Below are 26,600 nucleotides of genomic sequence, written 5' to 3' on the forward strand. Positions count from 1 at the left end.
AGCAACATTCTTACCAGTGCAGCCCAGTATGCCGTTAGACTTCTTTGTGATGAGGGTGCACTGTTGGCTCACATTCAGCTTATTGTCCACTGTAACCCCCAGGTCCTTTTCTGCAGAGCTGCTGCCCAGCCAGTCAGCCCCTAGCCTGTACAGGGTGCAGGGGATTGTTTCACCTTAAATGCAGGACTTTGTATTTGTCCTTGTTGAACCTCATGAGAGTCCTTCTGGCCCAATCCTACAATTTATCTAGGTTACTCTGAATCCTAACCCTACCTTCCAGCATAACTACTACTTCCACCGGCTTGGTGTTATCTGCAGACTTGCTGAGGGGTGCACTCTATGCCATCTTCCAGGTCATTAATGAAGATATTGAACTAAACCAGCCCCAGGACCAACCCCCGAGGGCACTCCACCTGATAGTGGTTGCCACCTAGACATCAAGCCACTGATTACAGGTCATTACCCTCTGAGCCTGGTGCTCCAGCCAGTGTTCTATCCACCTTACAGTGCATTCATCCAGCCCTTACTTCCTGAGCTTGCATGCAAGAATGTTGTGGGAGACTGTATCAAAAGCCTTGCTAAAAATCAAGGTACCACATCCACTAGTCTCCCTACATCCAGAGCTAGTCATCTTGCCATAGAAGGCAATCAGGTTGGTCAGGCATGACTTGCCTTGGTGAATCCATGATGCCTGTTCCTCATCACCTTCTTCTTCTCCAAGTGCTTAAAAATTAATTTCTTGAGGATCTGCTCCATGATTTTTCCAGGGGCTGAGGTGAGGCTGACCAGTCTATAGTTCCCTGGATCCTCCTTTTTCTCCCTTCTTAAATATGGGCACTATGTTTGCCTTTGTCCAGTCATCCGGCACCTCTCCTAATAATGGCCAGCAGCTCTCCAATCTCATCAGCACCCTCAAGTGCATCCCATCTGGACCCGTGGACTGGTATATGCCTAGCTTTTCTATGTAGTCCCTAGCCTGTTCTTTTGCCACTGTTGGCTACTCATCTTCTCCCCAAACTGTGGTGCCATGTGCAGTACTGGGAGCTGACCTTGCCTGTGAAGACTGAGGTCAAAGACATCCTTTTTCACTTTCCTTTCCTATATTTCTGCTGATAGTAAGGAAAAAAAGTAGTGATCCTTTTCTAACATGCACCTGACAATAGCCTTCCAAAACTTTGTTGGCTGTTACAATGGGTTCTCCTTAGAGTTTTCCAGAAATCTATTTAGTCGCTAACTAATACAGAAGGTAGTTTCCTGTTTCCTGAAGATGAGCACAAATGTGAGAGAGAAAACAGAAAACAAAAAATACTTTCTGCTTTAAGTATCTCAATTCATTTTCTATTTAATGCTGTGAATGCACTTGTGCCAGATGGTCACCTTTAAGACCACAATATTTTAGGACTTCATACCCTCCCATGTCTTATACTTTGTAAAGGAAATAATAATAATAATAAGAAGAAAAATAAGAAAAATCTGTGAAAACTGGTTCTGTAATTGAATGCCTCATATATGGCATCAAGGCTTCCAATTTTTGGGCCCTGTGCTTAGAATTTTCTCTACTAGAAATTCCCTCAGAGTTTGTCTGTCAGCCTGCAGGGCAAGATTCAAGACCTTATTTATTAGCACTTGATTAACTGTTCTTATTTTGTTCTTGTTTTATGGTTTATTGTCTATAATTAAAGTGCCTAGCTGATGTAGAGATAGGCACTATAGAAGTTAGTAAGATAAATGTTATAAAAATTCATTAAGTGGAAAAAGAGGTCCAAGGGCATTTTTTTCCATTCTCTAAGCAAGCATTATTTTCAGATTCCTATTTATTTTGTTTTTTTCAAATTATTCCTAAGCGTGAACTGATGTAATATGCGTCAGATACTTCACAGTTCAAAGCAAAACCAGTCGTTTTTGCTTTACCACTTATATAGGTTTCCTCAATCTTTATTTTCATACATTTAGAAAAGTACTTTGTACTTCTTTGTTTTGTCATTGGGAAAGCTGAGGGACAGAAAATCAGTGACTTGATGAGCTTACACAGGATACAGAGTGGAACAATTTAAATTACCATATTAATCATGATTTAAAATCAAGAAACAAAAACTTTGATCCAAGTTATCATTTTTATTTTATTTTTCACTACAAGTCACTGCTGACCATGTTGGGGTGGGTGGAGTGAGTTTGTTTAGAGTTTTATAAGTAAAGTATGCTGAACAAAAGTAGCATTCTTCATAATGAGAACTGAATTAATTGTTTCGGATTATCTAGTTCTTCAGAATTTTAGAGTTAGTACAGCTCATCTTTTCATACCTAGTTTATTAGTAGGTAGATTTATTCCTTCCTTTCATTCTTGATTTTATCAGGTTCTAATCAGTTTCTCTACTCTGAGTGAAAATTTGAATTGGTCATTGAATGGAGTTAATTGAATAATCCAGAACAAAGAAAATTATGGTCTCTGAAAATGTACGAGAGGCTACTGCTCTCAAAAGCTGGTTTAGTACTTTAGCAAGCTTTACTACCAGTCTTTTAGCCAGTGATTATTCAACAGATAATTGGTGCAACTTTCCTTAAAATGTAAGCAGTAAGCACTAGGCCTGTGCGAATAAGCAACTGTTCAATTCGTCTGATTCGATTTGGAAAACATTTGGAGCCGATTCAGAGATTCAGCCATAGGGTATAATGGGGAAACCAATGAAATATCTGTAAGTTTGTTGTTTTTGGTGCGTTTTGGCAAGTTTCATCTGAATCAGCCAAAAGACAACAGTTATAGATATTTCATTAATTCTCCATTATACCCTATGGCCAAATCTCCAAATTGATTCGGAAGCTCTGAATCTATTCGGAAAGCCTAGAGCTTCTCATGATTCAATTCGGATTCATAGATTCTGCCTCTGAATTGTCTGAATCATCTCAGAATCTGAATCATGATCTAAAGCTTTGCACAGCCCTAGGAAACACACATTCCTTCATGTAGTTTTAGTTTATTTTTTTTATTTGACTATATAATATTCAGTTTGAGCTTTGGCCGAGCTTTATCATAATTTAAAATGAAATTTGAACAATTTATTATTTTTAGAAAGTTAATAATTTTTTTAAATCGCCTGTTTTTATCTACCCTGAGTTTTCCATTATTAAAAAAACCAAACATCACAAAACTAAGACCTATTTTTCCCCACTCTGATGCTCTTGCTGCTAGATAATGCTATTGACGGCCAGTCAGCTTAAAACTTCTATCAAATTCCATTTGGTTTCAAGACCATATTAGTTGTGCAACTAACAGGCTGGCCTTTCAGGGCCGGGTCTCAGTGCCGGCCACCTGCCTGTTCTGGGATACACCTGTGCCTCACTCGCTTGCCACACCTTGATGAAAATAATATGAATGTTACTTTGAGGGCGGAAGGCTGCCCATTGCTCAACCTCCTCATAACAAAGGCTTAAGTATACACTCTGACCTCCCCTTACATATGTCCCATGGCTCGCAGCTGTTTCTGTGTCACGTCCAGTATTTCCATATTGTCAGTTCCAGTATTTCTGCCACATCTGGTATTTCCATATTATCTCATCTGATATATCTGTTTCCCCAAGTCAGTGGTTCTGCCCCTCACTGAGGCCACTCATCTTTACCATTCTCAGCTAGGCTGCTTCATACTCCTGACCCCTCACTGGGCTGCTGAGGTCTTTCACTCGGTGGGGGTCAGGTGGCTGCTGTCATGCCTGGCCCCCTGCACTGGGGTCTTTCACCCTGTAGGCTCAGGTGGCTGCTGCTATGCCTGGCCCCTACACTGGGCTCAGGCAGCCCTGACACTGGGTTTCCCTGGCCCCACTCCCTTCCAGTGTTGGTAATCCACCCGTAGGCAGGGGCTGGGGTTATAACGCACCCCTTCTCACCTTTCACCAGGGAGATAACTGGCCTGGCATTTCCTGGGGACTCCCCCACCACAGGGAGTCCCACCAGGCCACCCTTCCCTGGCAGGGTGAAGTTTCAGGTCATGCCCAGGACCAGGACCCTCAAAACCATCCCTATAGCTCCTGCCTGTACCTCCAAGATGTTCCAGGAGTGGCTCAGCCTGATGTTGCCTCCTGGCCTGCTCAGCACTGATTACTGCTTTATTCTCTGAGGGCCTGGGTTAATATGGAGGCTGCTCTGCCCTCTTTGCCAATCCCAAAATCCTCCTAGGGTCATGTGCTAGCCTTGATGAGTCTAGCACCCACCTGCTGGCTGCTCCACTGCCAACTAGAAACCTTAAAGTGGCAGGCACTGTAAGTGCCCTGCTAAAGCAACAATCTATTTTATTTTTCCAATTATAACTTTTAGGTAAGTGTTTTATATAATGTGTAAGAATAGTATGTATTTGTTTATGGAGTCTGGCCTCTCATTTCATATTAGTTTAAGAATAGGATATCTCCCTTCTCTTTTCAGTTCTGCCCTTAACAAGGCAAAACTTTTAGCAAAACATGAAACCTCTAATTCCTTCAAACTTTTACTCAAAAATGAAACCTTTCTCTTTCTTTGATTATCTGAATCTGAGTCCTGATAAATTGGCCAGATATTTTCACAGTTGAAAACGCTCAAGCCTATCCTTAAAAACTAAGACAGACTCTTTTAAGCTAAAGATATTTCCTTTCTGTGAAATGCTTCTTTCCCTTAGGACTATTAAAATACACAAGTCTGTGTGGATCATGCAATGCCCTACAAGTTTCCCAGAACCTCTCTTTCATCTCTCAGATCACTATTCTTTTATAGCTTATCATGGTGTTTTTCTTTTATATCTGTTTGTATGTCAGGAAGTTTAAGTCCTGATCCAACAAAGTAGATAGGCACATACTTAAGTGCTTAGCCAAAATTGGTCTGTAATGTGTTATCCAAGCTCTTTTTAGGTTTCATTTGATTCTGCATCTTTCTCCTGAAATCTATATGAGTTCTTGCACAACACAGGAATATTATTTCTATTGGTCTTTAACACACTAAAAAACCTCCATCATCCAGTTTATATGTAATACATTTGTAAAAATAAGAAAGTAACTTTTGCTACTGTGAGGTGTGGAACTGTGATGCACCCTGACCCCAGACACAGCCTGGTGCACCTTTGAGAGGCACTTCCAGTGTCTTCTCACACCTTGAGGGGTGTCCTTCAGCCCTAAACCTCTCTCCCATGTGCTGCTCGACCACTGAGATGTGCCAGGAACTAACTCCTTGGCCTGTGCCACCCATCTCACCCAGGTCTTGCCAGCTCTTAGAAAAGGGTATTTTTCCAGCTAGAAGAATCACATTTTTGTTCAGTCATGTGCTCAAAAAAGAAAGATACCCCACTTCCTTTGAAGAGACTTGCCTATATGGTCAAATGCTTTGAGGTTACTGTTATCACTGGCAATAAGTTTATTATAAAAGATAACAAGCTCGTTCTTATAAAAACAAGAGCAAGCATAAGAAATCAGGAACCATATGTTGAGGTACAGATAGAGGTATAAGAATGAACAAACACAAGAAAATATTAGAACAATAATCTGATTTTACCCTGCATCTTAAGCCCAACAATGCAGCCTCTACTCAACATGCTAGCTGAGGCACCAAAGCACCTTATGCCCAGAAAGCTTTATATGAATCCTTGCTTTCCTGGCAAGGCTTAAATATGATTTCTTATCTGACTCTTGACAAACATGATCCATTAGGTTTTTGGTTAACCCTTACTTTGCATATAACTCCCTGCTCCCCAAGTATGTTTGTCTATCAGACCAGAAGGACTGCCTGATCTACTTATGACCAGGAAAATACTTGCACCCTTTCACATATAACTAAAAGATAGGCTGTCACTTAATTTCCCCACTGTAATAAATGTCATTATTTGGATAGCCTGTTTTCAAGTTATTTTCCTGCTAGGGTCTCTTCTTTTAAGGTTTAAACTCATCTTTGGCTGGAGGAGCCGCCTCATGGGCAGGGATCCTGATTTTCTCTGATTTAAAAAAAAAAAAAAAATCCCCAATTTTCAGTTTTAAAAAAGTAACCCAAGATCCACATTTTCCCATGATAAAAATGAAACACCACTAATATATAAGCGGTGTTTCATTTTTATCATGGGAAAATGTGGATTTTGGGTTACTTTGATTTCACCCGAAAATTGGTGATTTTTTAATCAGAGAAAACCAAGATCCCTGCTCATGTGCCTTAGAGCATGTCTGCAAGGGTCTGTTTGCTTGACTATTTAACACCTGTGCTAGATCCTAATTTCCAGTGACTATTCCTCTTAAGACATTTAGACATTAGGCTTTGACCCTCCCCCGGGTATGAAAAAATTCATTGTTTAGGGAGTGTCACCTGAAAGTCATTACTATATCAAGTAGTCTTGGCCCTGTTATAACGTATAAGGAATTTACTTTATGTTAAATGACACAATGCATATAAAAATAAGGATGATACAGATGAAAGCAGCTTAACCCCACGTATCTGTAAAAACTACATGTCATATAGATAAAAAGAAAGTGAGAAAACATATGGCATCCACTGAATACCTCAAAATATTGCAGGGTTCACGACAGGAGCTTTGTTTGATGATGTGTGACAATATGGCATCATTATTCCTTTTTCTGAATCTCATGGATTTCTTCCTCTCACCTGTTTGTTGTCTTTGAAGGAGCAAGAGTTGCACTATGTAAGGCCTTAGTCTACTCCGTATTTAGTCACTACTGGAAATGTAGGGCATTTAGCTCAGCTGTTAATACCTTCTGTCTTCTGTTCCTTCTCCAATAGCAATTCTTTCTTCTTCAGAAATGGAGAAGGAATAAATGAAGACAGGAAGGCCAGCTATCTTCCTCTTTATGCCTTCAAGCCCAGGGGAAAACGAGGCTATTTTTTAAAATTATATTTGCCTTTCCTAGCAACATACTTGTTTTGCACAAGCTTTTTTTCATGGGTGCATAAGACGTTTCTTCTGTTCCAAGATTTGACAGAGGGTCAGAGAAGGGGGAGAGAGATTAATTCTTTCAGCTAGTTGCTGCTCATAAAAAACTTGCTTTTTGACTCTGTGTGTGTGCACATGTATGCATGCACACAGTGCATGCACACATGCACATCTGTGAACATGTACACATGGTAATGGAATAGGAGGTCTACAAGTGGACTTGTGAGCCTTGAAAGGTGAACAAATATTTGTTTCAGATAACTTCTTAAACTGCAAGGAGAGCTGCCATAGGTCTAGAGTCTGACTGTGTGAACCATAGAAATGTGTTCTCCCATTTGGGAAAAGATACATTTTACCCATAGGCGTTATTTAAGGATTATGTGGGAAAGACTGGGATAACGTGACAAATCCTGCATGTGCACAGTTCTTTTATCATATTACAAATAGAAATTAAGCGTGGTTCATAGAGATGGCCTACTCCCATCATCTTGTTAAACATCTGAAGGGGTTCTTTGGTAACAAAAAAACCCCTATGTAACACTTACAGAAGTTGAAATAAGGCCTCTGTTTTAAAATGTATGCTGAACTGAGAAAAATCTTCCCTAGAGCTGAAAAAGACCAAAACTAATTTGTTTATTGGACACAGGATACTCAGAAGCTTTCCTATTCCATCCAGGGACTATTAATGAAAAGATGATAAAGAAATGTGTGTGTAGCGGAGCACTAGGGTGCTCGCTACTAGCAATAGTAATAAGGACAGCTGCCAATCAACCGGGCAGCACAGGTGAGGGTTGCCAGGGCAACTAATGTTGGTCAGCTGGCTAGAAGAGGGCAAGGCCAGGCCTTTATAAACAGCCCAGCCCGGAGCCTAATGGGGGGCTGTTCCCTTTTGGAAGCTGCAGGAGCAGGAGCTCTGCGGCAGAGTGGAGCAGACAGAGCAGATTGTTGCAGCCTGACCACCCAAGCAGCTATGGCACGATATGGGGTAGAGAGAGCACCCTTACTGGAAGGCCTTTACAAGAGAGCCAGGTGGGCCTAGGTTCTATGCTTTAGCCAGGAGGCTTATTGTTACATTACAGCCGGCTGGCTGATGGTTTAGTTATCCTTAGACCGGAGGACTGGGTGAGGCTGTAGGGGTGTGAGGAGGCCTCACAGGAGCTCCGCAATAATCCGGGGGTTCCTAATGCCCAGTAAGGGCACAGTGGCTAGTGCCGGAGTCGGCATGGTGAGTGAGCGCTGGAGAGGCGTGGTGTGTGGGGTTTCGGACCCCAGCCCGTGATGGCGGTATTTTGCCTAGTGGGGCAAACGACCCAGGAAAGGGTCAAAGGGCCAGGCCCGGCTGCAGGTCACCTGAGCCTCAAGCGCCAGAGGTGCGCGAGCTAGGCCCGAGAAGGCGGGTCTGGGGGCCAGGCGGGGATAGGGCTGCCTGAGCCCAACTTTGAGAAGCCCGAGTAAGGGCGAGAAGCGCAGGAAGCGCGAGCAGCTTGGCATAGGCCCCAGAGAGGGCGAGGGTAGCGCGAGCAGCTTGGCATAGGCCCCAGAGAGGGCAAGGGTAGCACGAGCAGCGTGACATAGGCCCCAGAGAGGGCGAGGGTAGCACGAGCAGCACGGCACAGGCCCCGGAGAGGGCGAGGGAAGTGCGAGCAGCGCAGCACAGGCCCCAGAGAGGGCCGATCAGAACAAGAGGCTCTGGAGTGAGCAATTAGTCCCCGACCGGCACGAAGCCCTGGAGAAGGGTGGGTGCGTGGTATACATCCCGGAGAGGGGCAGGTGCGCATCATAAACCCAGAGAGGGGCTGACGTCCAGATAGGGGCCAGATCGATAAGAGCTCGACAGAGCCGTACAGAAGCCCTGGTGGGGTGAGTAGGCCCGGGAGAGGGCGAGAGGGGAATAGAAGCCCAGGAGGGGTGAATATATGACAAGAGAACGTCCGGTACAGCTGCGAGGGAGTTTTGGAGGCACGCATTAGCCTTTAAGGCGGGGCGCACCGAGGCACCCCATACGGAGCAGGGGTAGTTCAACTTACACTGTGTATTAGGAGATAAAGGCAGCCTCCCTAATTGAACCAATTACCATCAAAGATGTGGCAGGTGAGGATAAGAGGGTGCTGGATCACCTAAGTTGACACAGCAGGGGCCGCCCCAGTGCCCCACTCCGTGACAATGTGCTTTGGTTCACATTTATCCTTCTATTTTCCCTTTATTTATCTAACCTTATTTGCTTAAGGCTGGTTACTGTAACAGGGGGCCTTCTCGGGGCCGATTTTCCTGTGGCGCTCCCACCTGTTTCTGGGCTAGCCGCCCACCTTCTCACCCGCCACACCTTGTTGTTAATTAATTAATTGATGTTAATTAAGCGGGAGGCTGCCCATTTCTTGCCCCGATGCCAGGGGGCGCTGTCTGGAGCTCCATTCCTCCCCTACACTGCAGCCCAAGCCTCGGAGATGATACTGGCATTGTCTTGCCTAGGCCTCATTATAATTCAGCCCCTTGTCCTCGCCAGGCTCTCCACAACCCTGTCTCTGCACCTGTCAAGTATTGCAGTCACTTGCAGACCTGTAGGACACCGCCTGCCACTTGACTAGGGTGTTCTTGATTCTAATTGGTGATCTACACTCCCACGTTTCGCCTGTCACGACTTGATGTTAAAGGAGTTGGTTCATTACCTGTACATGTAGTCCAATTAGTAGTCTCACTGTTGTCCTGCAGGGTCCTATGTTCCTGAGGGCTCTGGCACCCCTACGCCCTCACCCATTCTACTGGGTTCTGACCAGCCAGTTTGTCCTGCCACATCTCCTCAGTTCCAATCAAAACAAACAACAAAAGACAAGGAAAAAACCAAAAAAACAAAGAAGGCTTTCCTGGCCTGTGTTGTTGTTCCTGCTGTTTGCAGCCAAGCTCCAAACCAAAATTGACCTTCGTGTGGTCAGTCCCTCTTTGGTGGCTCTCCTCCTCTCTCAGAGCCTCTTGTGGAGGTCGCCACGATTCCTTTTAGCATCTTAAGTCCATCTATGACACCCTCTTATTGGCTTGTGTCACTTTTACATGCATTACGGTACCACAAAAGTCTATAGTGCCCCTCTATTAGGGGTATTACAAAACCATTCTCTCTGCCAGGCTCCGCCAGCTCCCAGCACGTAAATAAACAGTTCTGGAACCCACAGGGTCAGTAGTCTTGGCTCTAAGTCCCCATTGTGGGACTTACTCTCTGCAAGAGTCTCCTACCAGCACTCCACATTGCTTTCAGAGTTCCCTGCATTGTGTGTCAGCTCGCTTCTCCTCCCCCTCCTCCTCCTTCCGGTTCTGTGCTTCTCCTCTTTTCCTGTCCTGGGCTCTTCTTTATACTGGCATGGGAGTTCTCTGCCCCTCCCCTCCTGAAACACCTGGGTAAGGGAGATTTCTGCCAGGCTCCTTGGGGCTGTGGACTTGAGGTCGCTGAGCCTTTGTTTAGCCTGTGTACTTTGGAGCACAGTGGCTCCTTCTCTGTCTCACAGCGCCCCTCAGTGTTGGGCTCCTCATGCTGTAGTGGGCCCCCAATGAGGCCTCCTCCTTCCCCAAATAGTCTCATCCAAACCCCCGATGTTATCAGACAGCACACAAACCGCCAACCACCATGAGTCTCTAGCCTGTAATGTAATGCAAAACTCACGTCATGCTCTGCCCCTTTAGAAGAATAAAACTCCCTTATGGACTCTTGGTGTCCCCTTTGCTCTAAGGGTAGCATATCTGCCAGCTACCACATCTCTGGGCCCTTCCTTCCCCTTTGGCTGCTGGTAGGGAACCAACTTCCTGGTGCCAGCCCTATGGTTTATATGGGCCTAGGGCCCTGCCTCTGGCCAGCTGACCAATTGCAGGTGCTGCCAATTCCCTCATTAACCGGTTGTCATGGCAACCTGCACCTGTGTTCATATCTGGCTCTGTGCTCTTTCCCCGGGCAATCTCTGCTCTAGGAGGACCAGGCACCTTAGTGCCCTGAGACAGTTACCAAATACATTTAGTGGCTTTTTTAATGGTCTGCTCAGGTTTTGTGTTCATGTATGAATGAGGCTAAACCCCAAACATGACATGTATAAACAACTATTTCTAGTGATAGAAATTTTCCACTGCTAGAAATGATTCTGGGAGCAGGAGTAGTAGTGATGTTCAGTCTAAAACTGCCCTTTTTTCTCTGCTCCTTGCACCTTTCCAAGACTGGCATGTTAGTAAGTCACTTGCCAAAGATTATCATTCCCATGGAATAGAAGAACTTCAGCTTTTATGTGAGGCAAGAAAGTGGATCTTTTAATGGATCAACTGAATAGATGGGAGAGAAGTTAGACAATCTTTTGGGCACAAGGGGTGCCTATATACATGCAGCAAGGCTGCTCTGACACACTGTAATTATGCGATTAAGAGAGTCTGCTGGAGTGTGGTAATTACTGTGCTCCAGCAGACTAACATCACTTGCATCAGCATTCCTGTGCTGGAAAATAGTGGCAAGGTGCTTTAACTAAAAGCTCATTTGACCAACTTTAGTTGAAGCACCCCTGCTGCCATTTTTCAGCCCAGGGACACTGATACTGTGACACTCTGGGCTTTTTAATTAAACTGGCTCCCAGAGCCCCCTCCATTCCCAGAGCACGTGTATAAGTGCCCTAGGTGTCTTTCCTCCTGTCAACATCACTCCATACCTCCTTCAGCTTGTTAAAACATAGGAAATAGTAATTAGGATATAAGTTCTGCCATCCACAAATGACTAAAGACTTATATGAAATAGATGCATCCCTTAACCTGGATCCAGAGAGACCATGGTTATGCAAATGATGGTAATAGACAAAGTATCTACGGCCAGGTTTACTGGACAAGTGATTTGTATTGCTGAGTGGGGTCATCAGTTTTAAGTCATTGTGCTGATTACAAAAAGTGTAAGCTTGTAGCAGTAAACTTTTGATTCATTAGATATCCTTGAGAAAAAAATTCAATGAATTAGTAAAAAGCTTTCCTTTTACTGAATTTGCTGGGAAACCATCCTCTAATGACCTTTATATGCTAAGTAGGATTTCCATTCTGGATGCTATAAAGGTATCCATTCTGAATGTTATTCCACTCTGAATACTATAAAAGTGTGAACTTTTTTTTATGGAGGATGACACATATTGAAATCTGAGGATTTTCTAAGGTTTGTCTAAAAGGTTGATTTTTAAGCTACTATTGTGCTGAATAAACTTCAATTCCCCAGTAAGTTCTGGAACAATATTGTTGAGTTAACCACATAGTTGAACAGCTCAACTATGGTTGTTTAGACTTCTCTACATTACCTTGTTTCAGAATATGACAACTTGGCCTCAAGGAAATGCCTTTTCATACTTAATTCTGCCTTAAATCTGCTTAAATCTGCCTTAAAAATGCTTAGATCTGAATAATGGGATTCAGTGATTTTTTTTTCTAAGAATGTTATTGAGATGGCGTGTTGGTAGGTCCACTTGAAGTAATAAGGTAGGTAGATATTTTTCTATCCAGAATATCTGAATGGCTTTTCAGACATAAAATAATAATCTCTGATACTTCAGCATGTCCCATGAAAGAGGGGAACTTAAAAATATATGTGCATAATGGTATGTATGCTGTGATTGAAATAAAAATATAATAAGATAAAGTTGAGTGATAGAAATTTGGACTGAAAATTTGGCAAAAAAATTGTAAACCCTGAAAGCTTATAGCATGTGTAATATAAAATTCTAGAGAATGCATTGTGGGGCAATGAGCTAAATGACCAAATAAGTCTCTTCCATCTTTAATTTCCTTACTTAATCTCATGGAAATTGGTTTAGACTTCTGTGTCATCTTTCTCCCATTACTTTCTCCCACTTCTTGGTTTTTACACTGTCCCTATTTCTGTAATTTTTAAATATTTATAACAAAGGTTGGAATGACTCATTAAGTTTACCAATAGTATTGCACTGTGGGTTTAATCAAAATTGACATACCTATGACCATTCAATTTCTTTAAATTACAGCAGCAACAACAAGAAAATATGGAAGAAAGATAACACAAAAGATTAAGTGCAAGCCTAATCTGATAATCATGTGCACCTCCTGTATTTAGAAAATGTTTATGCTGTAATTCAGCCAGAAGCGTTTCTTCATTAGGGCACTTAAGGTTAATAGTTTAGAAACCAGGTACAGTTTTCCAATGTCTGAAATGCTGATATTAGCTGAGGTGCAAATGTTTTTAAACTCATTTACAAAGTATGTTTCATGTTTAAAAATGTCAGAAGCATTTACACGGGTATAAATTGTTAGGCTTCTAGGGCTTTCACGTTGAAACATTTTATCATCTTTTGTATAAACAAGAGTCATAGGCCAGTGGTACTCAACTTCTGTCTCATGGGGCCTTGTCACCTGCTCCCCAGAGTATCCCATAGGTCTAGAAATTTGATGGTAGGGGAGCAGTGAGTGTTCCAAAGCCTTGGCACATTACCACTGCACCCCTGCTGCCAAACTTCCAGACCCCTAGCAGGGTCCTTCAGCCCAGAAGATGTGACCCCATGTGCCAGATCACGTTAGCATGTGTGGTTGCTCCAGAAATGGATCCTGGCATGCAGTCAGGGCAGTGTATTGGGCCAGATTCAACATCTGGGTCTAGAGCTGTACATCAGATTGCACCTTTGTAGACTAGCCCTATGCCATCACCTGGCCCACAAGGCCAAAATGTTTATCACCAGTGACATTGGCTAATGCGCCAAGATTTTTAGAAGGTCTGCCATCTTTATTTCTTACCCACTGGTGCTTTGGGTCATTCTTGGAGACAAAGGAAACAAGCCTACACTGAGTAATGTATATAGTGTAAATTTTACCCTGTTTCATGAAACTGAATGGATGTGTAAATTTGCCCTTTTTGCCATATTCAGTCCGAGTACTTCCATATTACCTTTGTGAAGTTGTAACAAGTTATCTGAAGAATTTAATTTTCTTCATATTGTGTAGGCTGCAAAACAAGCTTGGAATATTTTAAGGTGTGTGATGGTGTAGAGTGGTATATGTGCTTTTCTTTGTCTCTTTCTTTTCCTTTCCTAGAACCTGTGTCCTACGTGCTGGTGTCTACAGCAATAGGTCAGCATGCAATTTTTTTCTATGTTGGGATTAGTTCTATTTTAGCACTACATGTAAATACCATGTTTTTTTCCCAAATATACAGCTCTCTAATTCTGCTGCATTGGAAGGGAAAGGGCAGTTAAAATTTACTTCTGGACGATGGAGCCCACATCACAATTGCACACAAGTTGCAACAGCCAATGACACTACCATTCGAGGATGGGATACACGAAGCATGAGGTAATGAAAAAATGCTCCTTTGGTCTTAAAGAGGTATTTTTTTCTTAATGTTTGATATTAAAAATTGAAAATAATATAGTTACATAGTTAATGAATGGGTTTAGACTGCATAATATAATAATGCAATAATAACATAATATAATAAGCAATAATATAACAACAATATAATATAAAATGTAACTTTAATAAAAAAGCTTTCTCTTTTTTTCTGAGCACCAAATCTGACTTGCATATTGAGTTATTGAGGAACTATGCAGTGACTGCAATTTGTTGGTTCAGTACACAGTCTAGGCATTACTTAAGCTGAACTGCTCTGTAATTAAACTTGAAAATCAGTATTTAAATCAAACAGCCTGAACTAATGGTTGCTTCCTTACTGCATTATTTAAAGGTGATTTAAATCTTTAGATATAAGCTAAAGTTTTACTTTTATGATTTTAACAATGATAGTATCTAAGATTCTAACATGCTAGTTTTACATAATCCTGGATTTATTTAAAAAAAAAAAAAAGTATGACCAAAGACAAATAAAACCTTTCAAATATACCAAATAAGGGACTTCTTTCCTGCTAGATTGTGATTTTGATAAGCGAAGGAGTGATGTTGTGCACATTTGTTGCTATGCCTACAGAAAACCATGCAAGCTTTTTTAAGATACAGTTTATCCCCTTAGCACACAGTAATTTATCACTACACTGAGAAGACGGATGTCTTGCAATAACTTCTGTTGCCTTTAAGGGAGATGACTTTAAATCTAGTTCTTAACTCCTACAAGCTCTGGAGCGAGCAATAAATCCACATGTTTTCCAGTCATGTAGTTTTCTGTCAAAAAGGCTTATTTAATTTCATAAATGAAAGCTAAAAATACATGTATAATTACTGAAAGCCATTTCTTCTTGTACTTGGAACATCTGGTTTGCCACACCAATTTTTTCATTCTGTAAGAGGACATGTAACAATCTAACTTCATATTTCCATTAAATGCTGTCTTTAATAAAGTATGCAGGAGGCATGCTAAAGGACAAAATAAAAGAGTTTTTAAGTTCTTCTCTTGTATTGTGTGATGCTTCCATTTTAGCATGTTTTGTACACACTTTGAATGCAAAGCCTATGGCACAGATCTTATATGATCTCTAAGACATTTGAGTTGTTGTCATCACGAGACCCAAAACTGTGCATTTCTTCTCAGGAGTGTGACCAGTTTCCCAGGCTGGTGCACCCAAGAAGCCAATCTTATTTCACCACATTAAGCTTCAGCTAAAATATTGTATGCACTCCTGGGCTTTATATTTAAGACAGGATGTAGAGAAACTGGAGAGAATCCAGAGGTGAACAACGAAAGTTATAAAGTGGTTGGAATATAAACTATACAGGGAAAAGTGGGGGGAATTAGATACGTTTAGTCTGTACAAAAGGAAATTTAAGAGAAGATATGATATTTGAAAGGATGCCATAAGAAGAGGGAAAAATATCATGCTCCTTTGCCACTGAATGGCAGGGCACAAAGCAGTGGTTAAATCTCAGGGAAAAAAATCCCAGAACCACAGTACAATGGAACGAGCTGACTGGAATCGTCACTGAAGTTTTTCAAGAAGCTAGAGCAGGGGTGGCAGTTATTTGGGTGGTGGGCCACTTAATGAGTTTTGGTGTGCTCTTGAGAGCTTCTCTTGCACTTGCTCTCTCGCTCTTTGTCCCCACTCACTCCCACCCTCCATCCCCACCCCACCTAGACGTGCAACACATCCCAATCCCCACCCTGCCCAGAACCTGCTGGCCATGCCTGCAGCTTATGCCAACTCCTGCCTGTTATGCACCAGCATCAGTGGTGAATACAGGTAACAGGTTCCAGATGGGAATTGGGGCATCTGCCCGGGTCCACAGCTGATGCTGATGCATCAGTGCTGGGTGGAAGCTGTTCTGCCTGCCCCCTTCCACCCTGCCCCCATGCAGCAGACAGCCCTACCCTCCCAGCACTGTGTAGTAGCTGGAGCCACCAGCCGTCTGTGGGCTGGGTCCCGTGAATTTTGTGGCTGCCCACCCACAGGCCAAATACAAGCAGTTGGCAGACCAGATTTGGCCTGTGGACCGTGTTTTATCCGCTCTTGAGCTAGAGAGACATCGGTTTGGACAGTGGTTTTCAGCCTTTTAAAATTCAAGGCAGTACTTGTTAACTTTTTGGAATGCAGTGGCTAATTCTAAATGCTAATTTATTTCATACAGTGCTTAACTTCTTGCACCCTGTGGCACCCTTAAAAGGGTTTCATGGGGTGGCAGGGCAGACAGCAGGAGGCAGGGCTTCCCCTGAGAGCTGAGCTGAAGGTGGTATATAGTGGTTGCAGTGGCAGGGCAGATTGGAGAGCTTGGGGGAGGTTTATTAGATCCCTGAAGGAGGCAGCTGTCCCTGCAGAAGACAATATCCACTGGTACAGACTGGTGCCAGGCAAGGGTGGCAGGAGCAGAATCCATCTGTGCCCTACTCTCCTCAGTTTGTCCACTCCCTGCCACCAGTCTGTACCTAAGAAGGTACCCAGCACAGCCCCTATTGCTGCTACTGTTTCTCTGGGGACTTGAATGCCAAACCATTCCCTGGGACCCTTCCCATCAGCTCTGGGAGCATGCAAGGAGCTAGAGAAAGGGCCTGACTGAAAAAGCTCTGTCCCCTGTTCTTACCATGGGAACAGCTGGCACGGGGGCTATGGGGTGGGCAGGAGCTGTGCTTTTCAGCTTAGCTTATTCTATGATTCCTTCAGTGCTACCACAGCTGGTGGGAGAGGGCCATGTGGGGTGCTGCCAGAAAGTTGGGGCAGGTACGAGGTGTGTCCCATATGTGCAGAAGCCACTGTTATCTCTCATAGAGACTGGGTGCCATGGCATCCTACAGAGGATCTTCCCGCACCTCAGTTGAGAATCGCTCATCTGGAATAATTTAGAAATAGCACATTCTGCATCTTCATAGTGAGTTAGACTGGGTGATTCTTGATTTAGCTTCAAACAGTTTTATTCTGTCATGTGTTATCTCCCATTTTGGCAAAGGGAAGCTCTATACACAAGTCCAGAAAGTGATCCTGTTCTGTTTGGCACATTGGGAAAATGGGAGAGCTACCTCAGGCACCCCATCATATCAGGATCTAGCTCCCTCAGAAGGGAGACATCCTTTTGGGATCTAGCTCAGTCCAAGGAGAGAGGTCTGCTTAGATCAGTGTACCTAACTGAAAAGCAGTAGCATTCACTTCAGTGGGCTAGGGAGCAGAGTGGGGTGGAGAAGAAGATCCATTCACTTTTTGCTCAATAGCTTAGTGGTTATGGCACTTGTCCGGGAAGTTAAAGAGCTGTGTCTTAGGTCCCACTCAACCAGAGAGGGTTGATCCCACATCTTCCAGGGAGAGTGTCTGAGCTAGCAGGATATTGGCCAGACAGCCTGAGGGCACTCCTCATCCTTCCTGTTGGAGAAGAACCACTTACTGGAATGCAGTACAAGTTGTGAGATCATAAGGAGATCACGTCAGAGGGAGTCTGACTTTACCGTAAAAAGGTGGACATTTCCTGGGGCAAAGAAGCTATAGCATCTGTTCCCAGTGGTGTTTATGGATCTTACTAAATCATTATTTGGCCCAAAATGCTTAAGCCTCACTAGGAGCATAGGCCAGAACACAAGGCTCTCCATCTATCCCTTGCAAGAGGCTACCTACCTCCCTGAGCCAGAGGGGCAACCTCCTGTCTGATTTAGTGGTGCTTAGAACCCAGGTCTCCTACTTCCTTGGGAAATACCCTATTCACAAGGCTATTTACCAAATAGGAGGAGACATCCTCTTCTACAGCATGCATGATCTCAATATCAGTCAGATGGTTAGCATAACTTTTCTCAAAATAATTGGGAATTTGTGTGGGTTTTTTGTAGCTCTCCAATGGAATGGGTTTGAAATGGAGCTTAGAGAGAGGTAAACATCTAGAGGACCATTCTGTATCACTCCGCCTAATGCAAAATTGGCCAAGTTCAGTCACTTATTGTCTTTCCATTGGAGACCTGAATGGAGATGCATAATGAATCTTGACATCTTAGAGTTTTTGTGGCTGTTGATGGGGGTGGAATAAGTTTCAATTTAGTGACTTGGGAGCCTAAAAGCTGAATAAGTCTCACTTACATTTCTTGAAAGTAGACTTGACTTATGTTTCTAAGAAGGAAGGTATGTAAGTATGATGCTTTATTTGCACATAGCGGGCACATCCCCACAAGCATGCACGTGTGGTTTCTGGTGCTGCAAGCCAGTTTTGATCCTGGAGTCAAAAACAGTGGTGTGGCACATGTAGCTACAGCATGTGCTGCCAGATATGGAATCTGGTTGGCCAGGCTCCCAGTGGCTGGCTTGATGCTATTGCTACCCCAGCTAAGGCTGTTGGAACCAGCTCAGGTGCTGGCCCCAGCTTCCCCTACCACGCATGGGAAAATTTGCCACATACCAGGGTGCATGTGCATGGGCATCCTCCAGGAACAAATAGCAGTGGCACAAATATATGCCACTGCTATTTATCCCACGGGGAAATGTGCATTTCTGCATGTGCATGCTCATGAGGACGTGCCCAGTGATTTCAAGTTCATGTAACCAAGGTTAGATCCAGTGGACGGTGGGGGGTTAGTATTTAATTCCTCTTCAATTCCTCCTGCACTCCTGCTGTCAGTGGGAGCCAAGGACCTGCTGGAGCTGAGCTACTCTGTTCCTCTTCCTGAGTTGGGTGGGCAGTTAGCAGCCCTTGTCAAAGTAGCCCAGTCCTCCCAGAGCTGGGAGGATCCTCCCTGCCCTGTTCCTGAGCTGAGCAGAGAGCCAGCAAACACCTGTCACTTCCTGCCGTCTCAGAAGCCAAGGGCCCAATCCTGACTGCACCCTCTTTTCCAAAATCCTAGATCCATTGTTGGCAATTAATCTACTGGAAAATGTTTCTAAGCAGGGCATTTAATGAGTTACCTTAACACATGCCAAACGGGTATTTAAGGTATTAACAAATAATGGTTGCAGGGAAATGCAACAGAATGGTTCACAAATCAACTCACCACCACCCAGATTAGTTTGAAGCATGTTGGGCTTTAGCCAATGAATTGTTTGTGCTTGAGCTAAAACTACTATAATATATCTAAAAAGATGTGTGTCTGACTGATAAAGTGAATGAGCAGAGCTGGCTGTACGACCTATTCATGTTTTACCTGTCTGTGAAAATGATACACACTGACTGCTTGTGGTACAGTTTGTGTCTAGTATTGTTGAATCAATTGCTCAAATCAACAGCTCTTAGATTTCCACAAGGTGCATCAGACGCACCTTTCCTGCTGAGCATAGGGGACTGGATTGCATGCCAGGTTTCATGTCCATTTAAGATATCAAATTGTGCAGGGGACTTCAGAGATATATGGAGCTTTTGGACTTGGGAGCAGAGCTGCATAACTAGTTTGGTGAAAGCAGGCAGGTTTTCGACAGTCATCTTGCTCATATTAGGTCACTTACAGGAAGTGCTTGCTAAATAGTTAGTACAGAGGTAGAAGTTAAAGCTATGGAAGTAGATCAACTCAACAGTAATTAAGGAGAAAAGAATTAGGAGGAGGGACCCAAGAACTGAATCTTGAGACACCAATAGAGGAAGAAGTGGTAGAAGAAATAAAGAAGTGGCTAGACTAGAAGCATTAGAGTACAGATATACAGCCTTAAAGTGAATAGAAGATATTACTGAAAGTGGCAGAAAAATCAAAATAGGGGGGAAAAAAAAAGGCCCTTAGAGCTAAGCCACAAAGAGATTCTTAGGAACCTTAATAAGACCAGTTTATAAAGCTGAGAAGGTAGAAACAGGAAGACAGAAGAAGGAAGAAGTTGGAGCCAAACTTTAAAACGTGCAGTTCAGGAAAAGTGTTTTAAGTTTAAGGATTCCTGACATATGCTCAGTAGAATCAAATGGGAGAGGGAATGAGAAGTCATATTTGGAAAGAAAAAGGATCGGGGAATCAGTCATAGACTAGAAGTCAATAGAAAGAGAGAAACATCAGAAAGAGATAGAGAGGATTGGGGGTAAAAATGGTGATGCATAAAGAGAACGAGACTGAGATTTTGTATGAAATCCTAACACACTTGAAAAAAACTGCTAAGTTGCTGAGCAGAATGGAATAAAGGAAGATAGGAGAGCTTAGAATGGAAAGAATTTTGAGATTTCAAAAATACTCCTGTTCTGCCTCTGGATGAAATAGAAAGCTTCTCCCATTTTTCAAGAAAATGCTGACACACACCAAGACCCCAAAGTAAGCAACAGACCAGTAATTAAGGTACTTACCTGTAGGATGAATTGGAAGGTAGGACACATGCCTGCCTTGCTGCCCCCCTTTTCTCCGCTTCCCTGGTTGTCATGTCATCAGCTTGGCTAGACCAGAGCCACATGGGGTAGGGGCAAGGGCAAATTCATGCTGCCCACTGCAGGTTCAGGACTCCCTGTCCTGCTGCTCTTCCTCTGGGATCCCCATGCCAGCCGCATGTCCCTGTCTGCCTGGCAGCAATGGGAAGCACAACTGCACGCTGTCTCTGCTCCAGCTGCTGCCAGAAGGGCAGGGGGTGTGTTGCTATGGCATCGTGGGGCTCCTGGGGGAAGGGCAGGAACCCCAGGGCTACAGAAGGCAGCCTGCATCCTTGCTCCCACCTTGTGCACAAATCTCAGGGGGCACATGCCCCCACCCCAGGGGGAACATGCACCAGTGGGGGGCTGCTGTTCCCCACACCCCTTGGATGAATGACCCATGGCTCTGTCCCACTCCCTACCTCAGCCCTGGGACCCCATGCACTGCCCTGCCCTGGCTAAGCATCACCCTCAGCCCCTACCCCACTCCTCTTACCGTAGAGGCCTTGATCTGCCCCTACCATTCCCCCTTCCTCCCCATAGACTTACCTGCAGGGTACTGCTCTCCAGGCTGCCGGGCTCTTTCCTGGCCAGGTACATGTGTGGGTGTGCAGGTGCACATGGCGGCCCCTGTGTCCCACTCCCAGCAGCCCCAAGCAGCCCCTTGTAGGCTGGAACACTGCTAGTCTGCACAGGGAAACCGGGATCCCTGCACAGTGCAGTGAAGCTGGGATAAATGCTGTCCTGGAGTTGTGTAGCCCAGGACTGGGACTTGAAGATCCCATTCCGGGACTGTCCTGCCCAATTAGGGATAGGGTGGTTGCCCTACTGACCTGGTATGTGTGAGATTTGGATTTAAATCCTTGATTTGCCAGATTCAGAGAAGAGACTTGAACCTGAGTAATCTATATCCCTGGTGAGCGCCTAATCAATCAATCAAGTGCCATCATTGCCAAAAGGGTTAGCAACACAACGCACAAATGTTCTCCACTCGGTTCTGTCTGTTGTCAGCCTTGCCTACTCCCTATATATAATCTAGTCCATTATTCCATCTCTTTATACCACCTCTTCCTTAGTCATTCTCTCTTTCTCTTCCCTGGCATGTAACTGTCTATTATATCCTTTTCTAGTCTATCCCCTTTTGTTCCTAGAATGTTTCCATGGTACTTCAGTTTCTCCTTTTTCACCATTTGCATCAGTTCAGGCTTGGTTATTCTGAGGAGTCTCCAGGCCATGGCACAAATTACTTTAAAGACATCATAAAGGCACTTAAAATGAGAACAGTCATTAGTTAATGGATGTTAAACTGCCACAAGTACCCTCTAAACATTTTAAAGATAAGCCACTCAAGAGGAGGTTTATTTTGGAAACATTTTACCCATGCTATTTTAAGACATTGTTTGAATGGTCAGGTAAAATACTTTCGTTCGTCCATGTACAGCTCCCAGCTGCTCTACCCCTTTCTACTCTACTGGTTCCTGCCTCCACTCCCTCCACCCTTCCACTCCCCGCTGACAGCAACTTCTCTGAGCCTAACTGCAGACCCATCGTGGAGCCGGGAAGCCTGTTTTTTCCAGCTACATGGTTTGGATGTGGGAAGCTCAATTTCAACCTCAGCAGAGAGCCCCAAGGAGCCTGCTTCTTCTGGGCTCTGTGGTCTGGCCAGTGCCCCAAGTGCAGAGCAGCCACATCTGATTCAACCCTAGCATAGAGGGAGAAGCAGCTTCCCCCAGGCTGTGCTTGGGCTGAAATAGATGCAGCTGCTGAGCACTGAGAATGGCTTAACAGCTGTGGGACCTTGGCTCTGGGCATGATTTTTCTGGTCCCAGGGTCTCGCCACCTGGGCCAGAACAGCTTCCCCACTTACTCCTAACTCAACTCCTCCCTCAAACCCAATCCCAGTTCACAAACGCTTATAAGGTTTTAGTCCTTTATTTTTCTGTTCATCTTTCCCCCCCTCCCTTTCTGTTTATTTCCCCACTCCACCCCCTCCCTGCATCACTTCAAACAGTTTTTCAAGATTTATCCCCTCCCACCCTTTGCTCTGGCTGGAGTCCTGCTGGATGCAGAGAGAAAGAAGACCCCATGTTAGTTTCTCTGCCTCCAAACTACATGTCACTTGCCCCTCTCCCCTCCTACCACAAGGAAGGGATAGAGTCCTGGCTCCTGTTCACTCCCCTGCTTACAAACCACCTAGGCTAGGGACAGAAATGACATATAAACTAGTTTAAGTGATCAGAAACTGGTTTAGACCCATAACAGAATGTAAGTGCACGTAAACCAGTTTCAAAATAGCCAAAACTGTTTTAAGATGAAACTAGTTGAATGTAGTATTGGACTGAACTGATTTGGGTCAAACCAGTTTATGGAACATCTATCCCAGACTCCTTCCTGATTTAAGTTAAATTAGAGTGCCCCAGCATCCCAGCATGCTTTTGAGTCCTGGGTGAAGCTGGGCTATCCACTGCAGAGAGCAGGGCTAGTCCTGCCCCCTCTGCTTCCTAGCTGGGAAACAGCAGCATCTGCCTGGCTTTCCCCTGCCCCACCCTCTGCTGCTTGCTGTTCAAGCAGGGATACCTCCCTCTCCCATAGCAGGGACTCCAGCTGCATGGATCCCAACCCCCATGGTAGCTAATGCTGAGAGGGGTCGGTGTGTGTGTCTTCAATTTCACTGGAACCAAGGCAGACAGGACAGTGTCTGCTTAGGGCTTTTTAGGAACTAATCAGCAGGTCAGCTGGTAATGTGCCTTAGCTATTTAAGAAGAGCTTAAACTAATGAGGCAGGCTTTGTTTTCTTGATGGGCTGATGAGCTGCCTGCTGGCTGGCTTGCTTGCTTCAAAGGCTGCAGTCTGTCAGTGTTCGAGAGGGGGCAGAGAGAGGTAGGAGAAATTACCTGTTTTGCAATGCCTGGGACCTGTGAGTGCCATCAGATTACTGCAGGTGGTATGAAGAAGCAGGGAGGGAGACTGAATAGTACAGTAACGTCAACAGATGCACACACACCCCTTTGCCTCAGAGTGCTAGCTGGGTGCCGGGGTCTGACAACACTCCCATGCCTTAACTAGTGAGCCCAGGAAAGCCTGGTGAGGGCTGCTTCTCCCTCCCCCTCAGCTAGAGACTGTGCAGGCCAGGGTGGGGGTTTAAACCCCTCCCTAATCATAACATCCTGCCAGGGCCTGGCCATGCTCCCCCTCAGCTCAGCAGTGTGGAATGGAAGGGAGGGCTGCTCTAGCACCCCCCGGCTTCTAGTCTGAGCCACTGCAGGCATGTGCCTGCATTTCTTCAGTCCAGAGGAAATGTCTGTGCAGTTGCAACCTGATTCAGTTTAGTCAGATTAGACTAACCTGCAAAGATTGAATCAATTCAAGCTCAGGCCTTTTGAATGTTTGTCCCTAGCCATAGTGGCAAGTCAGTTGTCCTTGTCTGAGACAACATGAAACCTTCACATGTTTTAAAAACACCATAATTTTATGACAATGCAACATTCTACATATTTCTGAAATTATACAAGTAACCTGTGCCAAAGCCCTCAGTCTCTTGTTGGAGCTGTTATAATGCAGTATAAATAATTATTTACTTACTGCTCACCCATAGACTTCATAGATTTCATAGACATTTGGGCTCAAAGGGACCCTGAAGGATCATTGAGTCCAGCCCCCCCACCCCAGGGGCAAGAAGTCAGCAGGGATCATAGGATCCCAGCAAGATAAGCATCCAAATGTGTTTTGAGGGTGTTCAAAGTGGGTGCTTGAACTATCTCAGGTGGCAGTCTGTTCCAAACCTTGCAGGCTAAGACAGTGAAGAAGTTCTTTCTTATGTCCAGCCTGAACCAGTCACAGTGGAGTTTGTGACCATTCAATCTTGTCATCCCTTGGGGGACTCTGGTGAACAGTCATTCCCCCAGATCCTGATGGGCACCCCGATAAGCTTATAGGTGGCCACCAGATCACCCCCAAGCCTGCGCTTTTCCAGGCTGAATAGCCCCATTGCTCTCAGCCTCTCATCATAAGGTCTGTTTTCCTGACCTCTGATCAAGCACGTGGCTCTCTCTACACCCTCTCAAGCTTCTCCACATCCTATCCTTTTTGAATTACGGAGCCCAAAACCGGACGCAGCACTCTGGCTACGGCCTCAACAAGGCCGAGTACAATGGGAGAATGATGTCCTGGGATCTGTTTGAGAAGCATCTATGGATGCAAGCCAGCATTTTGCTCAGTTTACTAGCCACAGCATCACACTGAAGGCTCATGTTCATCTTGTGGTCAACCGTGACCCCCAAGTCCCTTTCATCTGTAGTGTTAACCAGCATAGCACTACAGAGCCTATAAGCATGGTGCAGGTTTTTCTTCCCAAGGTGGAGAACCTTGCATTTTTCAGTGTTGAACACCATCAGGTTCTCATTTGCCCATTTCATTAGTCTGTCCAGATCTGCCTAGATCACCGTCCTGTCCTCAGGTGCGGATGCTTTACCCCAGAGTTTGGTGTCATCAGCGAACTTGGCCAGTCCGCTTCTGACACCAATGTCCACATCATTGATGAAGATGTTAAACAGTATAGGCCCTAGGACAGAGCCTTGTGGGACCGCACTGGTCACAGTGCACTCATTCACTTTTAGACTCTACGTTAAAACCAGAGAAGCCAAAAGTTGGTTTTGGCAAATTTGGCATTTTCTAATGAAAAAATTTTTCATCAAATAAATTCCTGGCCAAGTCTGATAGAGGGGTTTATGAGCACATGATCTAGAGAAAAGATTTTGTTTGATGTCAGCCAAAAATGGGCAAGGGAACCGGTAGAGCTACATGGCAGAGCTGAGGAAGGGGGTTAAGTAACCTGGGAATATAGGAAATGAGGTTTCTGTAGACACTTGCTAGATCAGAGTGATGTGGCATGCATGCTTCAAATAAGGAATGAGAGAGTCTGGTACTGCACACATTCAGAAGTCATTCAGATGGCTGTGTACAAGCAGTGCTGAACAGTTGAAAGCACCATTTTTTAAACGAACTATAAATGCCAAAGCTCAGGAAAATGCATTAACAATAAGGAAACAGGAGGTTAAAGAAACAAAACAAAAAGCTACCTCCCTTGCACTGCAAATTAGGTAAAATTTCCATGCAGGAAAAAGTAATATCCTACACAGGTGATTAACATAACTACTTTGGAGTGAAGGGATCTTAATCAGAAAATAGCATGGTTTATTAGTAAAAATTGCTGCACATAGGAAATTGGTTGATAGAGAGTTGGTCTAGAAATATCTCGGTTCTAATGCCTGCTTTTAGCCCCAGATGATGCTAATACAAACAAGTGAAGAGCAAAGCTTTGGAACAAGTTAGGGAAACTATATGTCACTACTGTTACCAGCTTTGGTTTCGCCACTATGCAATGGAAACTCTAAGTCTATTGGTACTAAAGGGATTAAATAGGTTACTAGGGAAACAGATTTTTGTCAGCAGAGTGCAGTTAGCTTGTATAGTCCACTTAATTTTTAATATGTGTTTTGCAGACAGATATATTGCATAGAAAATGCACATGGACAGCTGGTACGGGACCTAGATTTTAATCCCAATAAACAGTACTACCTGGCTAGTTGTGGCGATGACTGCAAGGTGAAATTCTGGGACACTAGGAACATCAATGAGCCAGTGAAGACACTAGAGGAGCATTCCCACTGGTAGGGTGAATTATCTGCATGATATTTTGTGGGTGGATGGTTTATGTAATTTATTCAGCTAATTATTTTACTGTTTAGAAACAATGCAAGCTAGCTATGTTTATGCTGTTGTGAATAATATTTTTTCTGCATGGAGGAGTGGGATTTAAAATGTGGATGTTATTTGTGTGTCTTGTAAATTAAGAGTGGGGGAATGTTAATCTAGTTCCTAGCAAGATATTATTGACAATGACATCTCAAAGATGGGAGACAGTGCACTGCACAGAACTTCAGAACAGAGGAGGAGGGTTCACCTTTGCACCTTTCTAATTCTGGGTTGTATTGCAGCTCCTAGCATAAACAGCCTTCAGGTTACACATCCTCC

At 44.2% G+C, this 26,600-nt stretch overlaps 1 protein-coding gene across 4 annotated transcripts in view; it reads left to right on the top strand.

Annotated features, from left to right (window-relative positions):
- The window catches only part of TSSC1 (tumor suppressing subtransferable candidate 1), a 184,314-nt gene that overhangs the window by 133,208 nt on the left and 24,506 nt on the right, over positions 1-26,600 (top strand). For 3 of the 4 annotated variants that reach the window (XM_019537445.1, XM_019537446.1, XM_019537448.1), the window contains 2 exons: positions 14,065-14,201; positions 26,069-26,236. In XM_019537445.1, the coding sequence (XP_019392990.1) occupies positions 14,065-14,201; positions 26,069-26,236 (305 nt within the window). The remainder of the gene's footprint in view (positions 1-14,064; positions 14,202-26,068; positions 26,237-26,600) is intronic. The other variant, XM_019537447.1, reaches the window with a different exon arrangement.

This window comes from Crocodylus porosus, unplaced genomic scaffold (assembly GCF_001723895.1).
Source record: "Crocodylus porosus isolate Cpor-Errol unplaced genomic scaffold, CroPor_comp1, whole genome shotgun sequence".
NCBI classification, from domain to species: Eukaryota; Metazoa; Chordata; order Crocodylia; family Crocodylidae; genus Crocodylus; species Crocodylus porosus.